Below are 11967 nucleotides of genomic sequence, written 5' to 3'. Positions count from 1 at the left end.
CATTTCTCATTTGAGTTGAAACAGTGTAGATCCCAGAGAGCCGCCCAGAAGCAGAGGCCAGGAACCAAAGGGGACCAGAGAACAGAAGTTGCGAAGATCTCCGAAAAATCTCGGCCATGGTTTGAGCATGGTTCCTCAGCAGACACCTATCTTATGTCTTCATAGTAATGAAAGCCATTCTGGTTTCGTATCTGGGCATGATTCGGTAAGGCGTGATAGGCCTGGTTCCGAAGTTCTGTACCTGTCCCAGCTGGGTCAGGTCTGTTTTTGTGGTAGAATCACCTACAGTTAAGAGAATCCTTGGCTTGGAGGTTTTCTTCTTTTTTTTTGAGACAGGGTCTTGCTCTGTCGCCCAGGCTGGGGTGCAATGGCGTGATCTTGGCTCACTGCAACCCCCGCCTACCGGGTTCAAGTGATTCTCCTGCCTCAGCCTCCTGAGTAGCTGGGACTACAGGCGCGCACCACCACGACCGGTTAATTTTTGTATTTTTAGTATAGACGGGTTTTACCATGTTGGCCAGGCTGGTCTCGATCTCTTGACCTCGTGATCTGCCCGCTTCGGCCTCCCAAAGTGCTGGGATTACAGGCGTGAGCCACCACGCCCGGCCGGCTTGAAGGTTTTCAAGGGCTAGAGAGGAGCCCTGCCCTGGCTCCTTAGGTACAGCCAGAATCGGCCTTTAAGGTAAGGGATATCTGACTCCTGCAGGACTGGAACTCCACGTGCTTGGAGGGATAAGCATTTATGATGTAACCACTAAGTAGTCAGAGGGCAGGAGGAGTAACGCTGTTGGTGGGCAACCTGGCTTAGCTTCGTGGCTTTGGTTAAGGTGCTACTCTATGCAAAATTCCTTGCCGTCTTCCCTAATCCGTCTCCCCAATTCTCCCTTCCTGAACATTAGGGAACCCACTGGCCTGCTTACAACTGAAGCAGTTTCTGTGTTAGGGCAGAGAGTAGTGACCAAGACATTAGGGTTTAGTGTTAGATAAACCAGGCTCCACTCTGCGGCCCCACGCAACCTCCCCACGCTCTCTGCACCAGTGTTGGCATCTGTCAAGTGGGTGGGGGCTAACAGTGAATAACTGCCTCATAGATGGACTACCGGCTTAACCAGAGACTGACAGCGGGTCGCATATTAATCTTCCAATCACTTGGCGAACTCGTTTCACTGTGCATCTCTCCTCCTGGCTGTTCTTCCAACTTCCTCCTCCCTGAAATTTCGAAGATCCACCTCGGTGGGAAAGTCATTCCGCGTGGCGCGCCCTTTCCCTGCATCCCTCCTTCCCAGGGCCCACCCTCCGCGGACGCAGAGCGTCTGCCGGGGGGACGGCCGGTCCGCGATGGCTGCCTCTGAGGCAGTCGGTCCCCTCTCGCCGTGGGCTTGGGAAGCGTCCGAAACGCCCGCTCGGATCGTCTGCGGTGCTGCCCGCAGGGAAAGCGCCGCTGCCAGCCGGGCTGTCACGGGTGCGAGTGGAAGAAGCACACCGCAGGATGAGCGACGCCGCTGCAGAGGTAACCGCGGGGACTGCGGCCAGAGACGGGGGATGGGCGCAGCCGAGGATAACGGGATGGCCGGCATCCGGAACGCGTCAGGCCCGCTCCGCCGGACCGCCTTATCCTCCAGCCCGCGTCCCCAGCCGTCCTCCCAGATCCCGACCGCAGCTCCAGAAGTGACGGCCACGTGGGTGGCGGCGCGCGCCGCGGGGATTGGAATGTTGGCGTGGGGGGACGAGGTTGGAAGGGCCGCAGAGAAGTAAAGGAGGACCCGCGTCCGCGTGCCCGGGCGCCGACTGCTGGGTGACGCCGCCGGGAGCGAGCACGCCTCTGACGTCACGTGCTGCTCGTCCAATGAGTGGAGGCCTGACGGAGGCGCCGGTCCCGGCCCCGCCGCCGCCGCCGCCACACCGGCCCTTCGGGAGCGTCTGAGGAGGCGGGGGCCGCTGCGGGCTCGGGCGCCGCACCGCGCCGGCCCGAGCCCCTGGACGAGGCCCACGGAGCCGCTCGCCCCGACCCAGCCGCCCGATGTCCTCAAGATGGAGGCAGCGGGGGCGGCGGCGTGAAGAAAGCGGCGCTGTGGGCGCGGGAGTAGGGGCCCGGGCGGAGGCGGTGGCGGGATGGGGCTGCTGCTCATGATCCTGGCGTCGGCCGTGCTGGGTTCCTTCCTCACGCTCCTCGCCCAGTTCTTCCTGCTGTACCGCAGACAGCCCGAGCCGCCGGCGGACGAGGCCGCCCGCGCGGGCGAGGGCTTCCGCTACATCAAGCCAGTGCCGGGCCTGCTCCTAAGGGAGTACCTTTATGGCGGCGGCCGGGATGAGGAGCCCTCTGGAGCGGCCCCTGAGGGCGGCGCGACCCCCACCGCGGCCCCCGAGACCCCCGCCCCGCCGACGCGGGAGACTTGCTACTTCCTCAACGCCACCATCCTATTCCTGTTCCGGGAGTTGCGGGACACCGCGCTGACCCGCCGCTGGGTCACCAAGAAGATCAAGGTGGAGTTCGAGGAGCTGCTGCAGACCAAGACGGCCGGGCGCCTGCTGGAGGGGCTGAGCCTGCGGGACGTGTTCCTGGGCGAGACGGTGCCCTTCATCAAGACCATCCGGCTCGTCCGGCCAGTCGTGCCCTCGGCCACCGGGGAGCCCGACGGCCCTGAAGGGGAGGCGCTGCCCGCCGCCTGCCCCGAGGAGCTGGCCTTCGAGGCGGAGGTGGAGTACAACGGGGGCTTCCACCTGGCCATCGACGTGGACCTGGTCTTCGGCAAGTCCGCCTACTTGTTTGTCAAGCTGTCCCGCGTGGTGGGGAGGCTGCGCTTGGTCTTTACGCGCGTGCCCTTCACCCACTGGTTCTTCTCCTTCGTGGAGGACCCGCTGATCGACTTCGAGGTGCGCTCCCAGTTTGAAGGGCGGCCCATGCCCCAGCTCACCTCCATCATCGTCAACCAGCTCAAGAAGATCATCAAGCGCAAGCACACCCTACCGAATTACAAGATCAGGTGAGCTGGAGGTCGGGGAGGGGGCCTGGCTGCCGGGAACCCGGGCCTGGGCGGGACGCTGCGTGGATTGGGAAGGGCAAAGGCTCATTTCTGTCCTGGCGCCTGCTTCTGGGGCCTTCCCACCCTGGACAGGGCCCCAGATCAAGGCGAGTCGTGAACACTTGCTTTGCTTCCGAACGGCATTGATAGGAGCTAGAAACCTTTTCGCGTGTTCATGGGGACTCAGGGTGCTGTCAACGCGGGCAGAATCGTCTCCTTTTATAAGCAGCATATTGGAAATGGAAGGGAAGCCTACCCTAATCCCCAGGAGTCGCTTCTGGGACTGTTGAGAAACTCTCCCTCTATGTGGTTGCTGCATTGAGGGCAGCCGCGTCACTGGCTTTGCAGCATCCCCTTGGCCGCTTTGAGAAATTGTTCCTGGACACAGTACACGCGTGAAGGGTGTGCTTATAGCCCAGGTCTGTGCTAATTTGACATTGCAAGCCACTTTTGCTTTGATGGTTTGACACCTTTCAAGGCAGAGGTGGTAACTCTTGCAAAGGAATACTTTTGTGGGGTTTTTTTTGTTTTTGTTTTTGAGACAGAGTCTTGCTGTGTCTCCCAGGCTGGAGTACAGTGGCGCGATCTCGGCTTACTGCAACCTCTGCCTCCCAGGTTCGAGCGATTCTCCTGCCTCAGCCTCCCAAGTAGCTGGGGTTACAGGCGTATGGCACCACGCCCTGCTGATTTTTTTTTTTTTTTTGTATTTTTTAGTAGAGACGGAGTTTCACCGTATTGGCCAGGCTGGTTTCGAACTCCTGACCTCAAGTAATCCGCCTGCCTCGGCCTCCCAAAGTGTTAGGATTACAGGAGTGAACCACCGCGCCCGGCCCGGGAATACTTTCCACAGCAGATGGGAAAGGAGTTGGGAGCCTGTACATAGTGTACTTTACATTTTGTATTAATGTCATTTGCCCATTTTGGGTAGATTGTAGAACACAGATCCAGACTCTGCCCATCAAGCATTTACTCTCTGTGACTGTAAGTTCTTCTCTCAAGGGACCTGAAGTCACTGTACAAATTGTATTTTAATGCTAGGTAGTGATTTTAATTTTGTTTAAGCCCTCCAGCATCTGATGGCTTAAATTTTGTGGTATACAGTTTTGAGTAGTATATAAATTTTGTTTTAATATTGTAGGAGTGGAAGGGGAAAGACTTTTTTAGGGCTAGAGGTGGAGTGGAAGGTGCTATTTCTTTTGTAAAAAGCTGAATCTTTAACTTCTCTTTCGGTCCTCCTTTAATTTTGTATTCACTAAGACATTTGAGCCTTTAAAATTTTGCCCTTTATTATAAAATTATGTCAGTCTTGTATTTTACTTACCTAATTTTACTTGCCTTTTAGTGGAAGTTGCCTATTTCTGGATCACTAATTTTCTACCAGTGTCAATTTTCAGGAGCAAGATAATTCAGAAATATTTTGGGTTTGGAATGGATTATTGACTTCTGTATGTGGCAGATGTACCTTACCAATTATGTTTTGTTTAGGCTAACAGCGCAGAGTGACAGTTTAAAACTTGCGTGGCAGGAGAAATTTACTTTGTAATGGAAATATTTCCATAGATTTGCGGAGGGTGGTGAACTGGTTGTTCACTGTGTTCGATTTCTGGTTCTGTGAAGTAGAACATACTTTATGAAACCTACTTTTAAGCTCTGGAATATCAGTGATTAAATTATAACTCGGTTCTAGTGTTTAAGCAGTGAGAGATGTTTATTTATAGCAGTGTGTTGCCAAAAAAGTCATGAGAAAAAGTTGCTAGAAATTTTGGTATTCTATCACAACTTCAATTATGATGTTTTCTGGTAGCTTTCAGTTAATACAATTTGACTAGATTATTATTTTGAAATTTGTAGACTAGCCAATGACAGTGAGATTACATATCATTTTGAGTTTTTTTTAATGTAGACTTGGAATTTAGGTAAATCTGAAGTAAGTTATGAATAAGTTATGGAGGCATTGAGAAGTTTATTACTTTGAAAAACTATTATCTGTATCATTGAATAACAACCATTTAAAAGTATGGCAAAATTGCTTTTCACTTTGAAGGGATTTTTTTAAAAACAGCATGAATTTGGTTATGATATTTCAACTTCTAAATGTGAAGCATTAAATGATCATTTCCAGAAGTATACACATCTGTGCTATTTATACTGGATGGCATCTCAATGCTCAGTCAGCTGCACAGAGCATATCACTCAATCTGTAAATGTTTATTGTACACCTGCCATATGCTTATCCTTGTAGATGCTGGGATTTCAGTACTGAACAATACTTGAACTCAGCCCTCAGGAAGCTTAGAGTCTAGTGAGAATTGAATTAGCTATACTTAGTAATTTTTTTGTGTTTTTTGTTTGTTTGTTGAGACAGGATTTTGTTCGGTTGCCCAGAGCTGGAGTACAGTGTCAGGATCATGGCTCACGGCAGCTTCGACCTCCTGGGCTCAAGCAATCCTCCCATCTCAACCTTCCAAGTAGTTAGGACCACAGGTGTGTGCCACCACTCCTGGCTAATTAAAAAAAAAATTTTTTTTGTAGAGATAGGTCTTGCTTTGTTGCCCAGGCTAGTCTGGAACTCCTGGGTTCATTCAAGTGATCCTCCCACCTCAGCCTCCCAAAGTGCTGGGATTACAGGTGTGAGCCACCTTGCCCAGCGCTTTGTAAGATTTAAACTAGAATGGGATTGATGGGGTTGAAGTAGCCAGGAAGCCGGTTTTAGCTTAGTAGAAGAAAATAGCAAGTATGACGATGAAAAGGGCTGCCTCAGCAAGTGATGACTTCTTGTCTGTGTAGCTGTTCTGTCCAGTGTTTTAAACTGGTGATGGGCCAGGTGCAGTGGTTCACGCCTGTGATCCCAGCACTTTGTAAGGCTGAGACAGGCGGATTACTTAAGGTCAGGAGTGTGAGACCAGCCTGGCCAACCTGATGAAACCCTGTCTCTAGTAAAAATGCAAAAATTAGCTGGGCGTGTTGGCAGGCGCCTGTAATCCCAGCTACTCTGGAGGCTGAGGCAGGAAAATGGCTTGTACCTGGGAGGCAGAGGTTGCAGCCAGCCGATATCGCACCACTGCACTCCAGCCTGGGCGACAGGGTGAGACTCCGTCTCCAAAATAAATAAGTAAATAAATAAATAAACAAACTGGTGATGATGTGGGACTGATTCAAGTTTCAGATAAGAATGAATTACAATACATCTAAGATATAGCATACTTCTCACAGGGAAAATTAAACTAGCTAGTGTTCATCTTTTTTTACAGATGAGGAAATGGAGCTCAGAGTAGTTAAATAACTTGGTTAAAGTCACACAGCTTTCAAGTGTCGAAACGCAGCTCTGATAAGGCCAGGCCACCTTTAAACACATACACACACACACACACACACACACACACACACACACATACACATACACACACAAAAAAAACTATGTTGTTCTTAAGTGATTTATTTTTTAAAAGCATGCCGTCGATATAATAAATATGTGGGATATCTTTCCAGACTAACCTAGAACTCTTGAGAAGAGTATGACTATAAAGCTGATTTTTTTTTCTTAAATTGGTCATTTTAGAGGATCCTTTTAAAAGTAAATCATGAGGCTAAATCTTTGGGTACTGTCCCACATGGCATTTCTTTTTTAATTGAGCAGAATTGTGTTTCCAAATAGAAGAGACAGGTTTCACCATGTTGGCCAGGCTGGTTTCGAACTCCTGACTTCAGGCAGTCTACCTACCTCGGCCTCCCAAAGTGCTGGGGTTACATGTGTGAGCCGCTGTGCCCGGCCTAGTTTATTCTTTTTTAGCTATCTAATCTTCTTAGTAGAGCTAAAGCAGTAAAGAGAATTGTATGGAGTCTTACGATCCTTTGGCATTTGTAATCATTACATAACAGAAATATCTTGCCAGTTAACGTTGTTATTACTTCTTTCCCCCTTCATTTATTTTGCCTTTTTCGTGTTGCTAAAGTGAATCAGCCTCTCTGGACTGCCAGTTCCTGATGTTTCACCTAGAGATGCTAAGTTGCTCAAGTGGTTGCTTTCTAAGGACCCAGCTGACTGACATTTCATTTTACCCAAGTTAACAAACTTACAATGTTTGTAAAACATTTTATTTTACAAAATGAATTATAATATGTAGACAATATGTTTACAGATTTATTCAAGTTAGGAATTTCATTCATCCACCTCAATGTTAATTGGTTTGATTTTTTAATTAAAATAGTATATTATAATAGCAATATATTTTTTTAAATGAACCTCAGAATCCATCCTCAAGGGAGAAAGATTACCACTAATGTTCTTTTACTACGTGGATAATTCATCTTAAACATGGAGTCTGAGTAATAGTGTCTGGGTGGGGAGCTCTGTTTAGGGTTTAGGAGTCAAATATTTGAGATTCTTACGGATGCTTGTATTCCTGGAGTATTATTGTATATAGACAAGCAGATTCAGTTTGCAGGTACTTTTTATTTGGCCTGCACTGTTTAAAAAATGGAAAATTCTGTGTGTTTTGGATTTGTGGCTTCTGTTAGGAAAAATTGGAATATCTTGTAGCGCCAGTGCTGCATTTCTCAGAGCAACAACAGGATGTAGAGATGGACTGTAGTAGCAGCTTTGGGGTTGAAACTCGGTGTGTAAGCTCCTAGGTGGAGTTTATAGTCCCCCCTTATTTGCTGTGCTTAATTGATGGTACTTGCCTGGCTTGGAGTTATATGAATTTGAGACCCTTACTGGAGGAGTAAATAGGGAGCATTACTGTTGCTGATTAGTGAAAATGAGAAGACTTAATAGCTGGAGTGGAGAGGGAGGGTGATCATTTTTATCCTTCTTTTAATTACATTTTTGAAGGGACTGTCATAGAGCAATTTTATTTTTTAAAAGACATTGTTGGCCAGGTGCGGTGGCTCACTCCTGTAATCCCAGCACTTTGGGAGGGCAAGGCAGGCGGATCACTTGAGGTCAGGAGTTCGAGACCAGCCTGGCCAACATGGCGAAACCCCATCTTTACTAAAAATACAAAAATTAGCTGGGCATGGTGGCACATGCCTGTAATTCCAGTTACTCAGGAGGCTGAGGCAGGAGAATCGCTTGAACCCGAGAGGCAGAGATTGCTGCGAGCCGAGATCATACCACTGCACTCCAGCCTGGGCAACAGAGCAAGACTCTATCTCAAAAAGTAAAAATAAATAAATAAATAAATAAAAGACATTGTCAGGCCTGGCGTGGTGGCTCATGCCTGTAATCTCAGCACTTTGGGAGGCCAAGGTGGGTGGATCACTTGAGGTCAGGAGTTCGAGACCAGCCTGGCCAACATGGTGAAACCCCACTTCTACTAAAAATGGCACGCACCTGCAGTCCCAGCTGCTGGGGATGCTGAGGCATGAGAATTGCTTGAACCCAGGAGGCGGAGGTTGCAGTGAGCCAAGATCGCGCCACTGTATTCCAGTCTGGGCAACAGAGTGAGACTGTCTCAAAAAAAAAAAAAAAAAAAAAAAAAACATTGTCAATATAATGTTGAATTTTAAAAAGTCACTCTGCCAGAAAAAAAAAATGCCTTGAAATGCAATCCATTTTTCTACCATGTAGTGATGGTAAGTAGATAGTGTCTCCTTTTTGTTCGAGTTTGGTGGATAGTTTGCTTTAGTGGAATGGGTCATTAATAACTATGTAAGCATTTACTTCACTGATCTCCAAAAAGGGGGGCATCAACTTATTGACAGTATATTTGAATTTAATGAATTGAGTGATCCGTATCTCAAAATCTTTCAAAGTAAATTCACAGAAAACTGACAAAATCATTTGTAAAGTCAAGTGTAATATGTTGTATTTATTTACTTTTTCATACTTTTTTCTTTTCTATTACATTGGAAAATATTTTAAAATAGCTACTAAAATTCCTTGATGGTTATAATAGTGACAGTTTTACTTACTAATGTTGATAGGAAATCTAACCTTTAATATTTGGGGAGAATAGACAATGGCATTGTGCATTACTCTAGCTATGCTGGAATAATCTTGTAATAGCTAATTTTTAACATGTTGTGCTTTTTCTTGTACTGTTGCTCATATCTCTATATCTCTTGTCATATCTCTGTATAAGTTGAATTGCCAGATCATTGTCTTAGAGATGAATAATTATGTCATTTAAAAAATAGTCATTTATCTTCAGTAAGTGCTTAGTGCATACTACCTAGTGTTGTGGTGGGTATAGTAAAAGTGATAAAAATGGTTATAAACTAGTTCATGCTCTTATAGGGTTAGTCTTTCTAGGGAAAACAAAGAACACATAAAGCTTATTTTAGTGGCATTGGAAATATTTAAGCCCTTCAGTTTTGTGAGAAACTGGAACAGGAGAGATCAATATCTCTGCTCTGCTAAGGCAAACACCTGATTACTGTGGTACCGTAAGTAATGCATTGTGACCTTAGCTTTTTTTTTTCCTCTCTCGTTGCCCAGGCTGGAGTGCAGGTGCATGATCTCGGCTCACTGCAACCTCCGCCTCCCAGGTTCAAGCAGTTCTCCTGCCTCAGCCTCCCACAGGCGTGTGCCACAATGCCCAGCTAATTTTTTTATTTTTAGTAGAGATGGGGTTTTGCCATGTTGGGCAGGCTGGTCTTGAACTTCTGACTTCAGGCGCTCTGTCTGCCTCGGCCTTCCAAAGTGGTGGGATTACAGGCATGAGCCACCGCATTAGCTTTCTTAGCACACCTAAGTGTACTCCACCTAAATACCCAGTTTAGTGCTGATTTTACTTCTTGCACATTGGATTTCCTCCAGCTGCTTTGAGTTATTTTAATTTCAGCTTTTAAAACACTTTAGATGGAGAATAATGTATTGATACATTACATCTTTGCTCTAGAAATTTGATTTATTCATTGAGGGGAGAATAGTCATTTTGAAGAGGCTATAATTTTTGTTTGTTTGTTTGTTTGTTTGTTTGTTTGTTTTGAGACGGAGTCTCACTCTTGCCCAGGCTGGAGTGCAGTGGCGCTATATTGGCTCACTGCAACCTCCACCTTCCGGGTTCAAGCAGTTCTCCTGCCTCAGCCTCCCAAGTAGCTAAGATTGTAGGCGTATGCCACCACACCCGGCTAATTTTCATATATTTAGTACAGACAGGGTTTCACCATGTTGGCCAGGCTGGTCTCCAACTCCTGGATTCTAGTGATCCCCCTGCCTCAGCCTCCCAAAATGCTGGGATTACAGGTGTGATTCACACCTTGCCGGGAGGCTATAAATTCAAATCAGTAATGTACAGGTATATTGGCTATCCCAAAAAGCCACAGTTTCTTCCTGGAAATAGCCAAAGCAGATCATTATAAAGTAGATTGTATTGAAGGAGCATGCCTGATCAAACACTAAATGTTGACTTACAAGTATTACTAACAATCTATCATATGAGCAGGGTGGGGCTAATAAAACACTGTTTGCTAAGTATTCATTAGGCACTGTGTGGGCATTTCCATGCAGTTGCAATCTCAATAGTTAAAACTCCTATGTGGGAGAGGTTGGTATCTCAGTTTTACAGATGTGGAAATATGAGATGTGATATAAAGTCCTAAATGTAAAAGGTCCTGGACTTCCAGAGCTCATGCTCTATTATTTCTTCAGCGATAAACCAACTGTTACTCTAAATCAGGGGTCTGCAAACTAGCTGCTGTTAGGCCCCTGCATTAAGAATGGTTTTTACATTCTTAAACTTTATATTTGACGTTGTTAAAAGAAGTACTGGTGGTGGTGGTGGTGGTGGTGGTGGTGGTAATGGTGGTGACAGTGGTGGTGGTGGTAGTGGTGGTGGTAGTGACAGACCTTATGTACCCACAAATACTATCTGGCCTTTTACAGAAAAGATTCACTGATCCCTGCTCTAAACTTTAAAAAAAAACCCTAAAAATACACCCCCCTCAACAGTTACAATGTTTACCAAAAAAGAAGCTATATATGTGTACATTGAAAGTACTTTTAAGTCTTTGAGGGTCCTGTCCTTTGGAAACCTGCAGAAAATTTCTGCAGAAAACAAATTTTCTGCATAAAAATATTTCATTTAAGTTCATAGTTCCCTTGAAGCTTTTTTAGGGTCCTTAGACTTTAGGTTGAAAAATAAACACAAACAGAAGTATACAACTTTGTTACTGTAAACATAACTAAAACTAACATGCTGAAATCAATATTAACCACTTCATTATTTTGCTTACCTTCTTAAAATGTATATAGGATTCATATGGCTCAGGCGTTTCTAAAAATGCTGGAGGAGGGGGTAATCCCTCTATCCTATGAAGTGTATGTCTTTTTGATTCTTTCTTTTTTTTTCCTCTTAAGATTTCATATAGCAGGCTGAGGGACTCTAGATCAATAGTTCAGTAAGAATATATGAAATTTCAAGTTAGAGTTCTTATTACTAAATACCTTGTTTAAAAGTTAAATACTGACTCAACATTTCTTCCCATGATATTCTCTGTTTTCTCAGAACAGTGTCACCAGGAAACAAGTATTATTAAATGACTTTGTTCTTACCTCAGAGTCATAGGACGTACTGACACTTTTTTGGCATGGCATCAGAGCACATCACACTTAATTGGAAAGTTTTAAAGCCAACTACCTGGTCATTAGCAGGTGTTTTACAGAGTAGTTTCAAAATCTCTCTTGCCAAATTGCTAAGACTGGCATAAAACTGTACACTTCCTGTATTTGTACTAGGGAAAAATGTGATATGCACGTTAATTATTTACCTTTAGATGAGCAGTACTAATTTTACTAGATATATATCAGATATTTTCTAGGTGACACATTATATTCTTTTCCCTTTCAAATGAGCGACAAACTCACTTTAAAAATTCAAGCTGTTAGAAAATATGTAGTATCAAAGTGAAAATCTTCTGTAATATCTTTTCTTAAAACTATTGTTAAATTCGGGGACTATTCTTCCATATTTTTCTAAATGTATTATAATTTGTTATT

General features: G+C 45.5%; 1 protein-coding gene across 2 annotated transcripts in view; it reads left to right on the top strand.

Annotated features, from left to right (window-relative positions):
- The first annotated feature begins 1869 nt into the window (after positions 1–1869).
- PDZD8 (PDZ domain containing 8) overlaps positions 1870–11967 on the top strand; it is a 92670-nt gene continuing 82572 nt past the window's right edge. The window contains exon 1 of one of the 2 annotated variants that reach the window (XM_003825632.6): positions 1870–2984. In XM_003825632.6, coding sequence (XP_003825680.2) covers positions 2113–2984 — 872 coding nt within the window. In that variant the 5' untranslated portion in view covers positions 1870–2112. The remainder of the gene's footprint in view (positions 2985–11967) is intronic. The other variant, XM_008950963.4, reaches the window with a different exon arrangement.

This window comes from Pan paniscus, chromosome 8 (genome assembly GCF_029289425.2).
Source record: "Pan paniscus chromosome 8, NHGRI_mPanPan1-v2.0_pri, whole genome shotgun sequence".
Lineage (NCBI taxonomy): Eukaryota > Metazoa > Chordata > Mammalia > Primates > Hominidae > Pan > Pan paniscus.
Note: the sequence above shows the minus strand (reverse complement) of the source record. Positions and strands in the feature narration are given on the sequence as shown.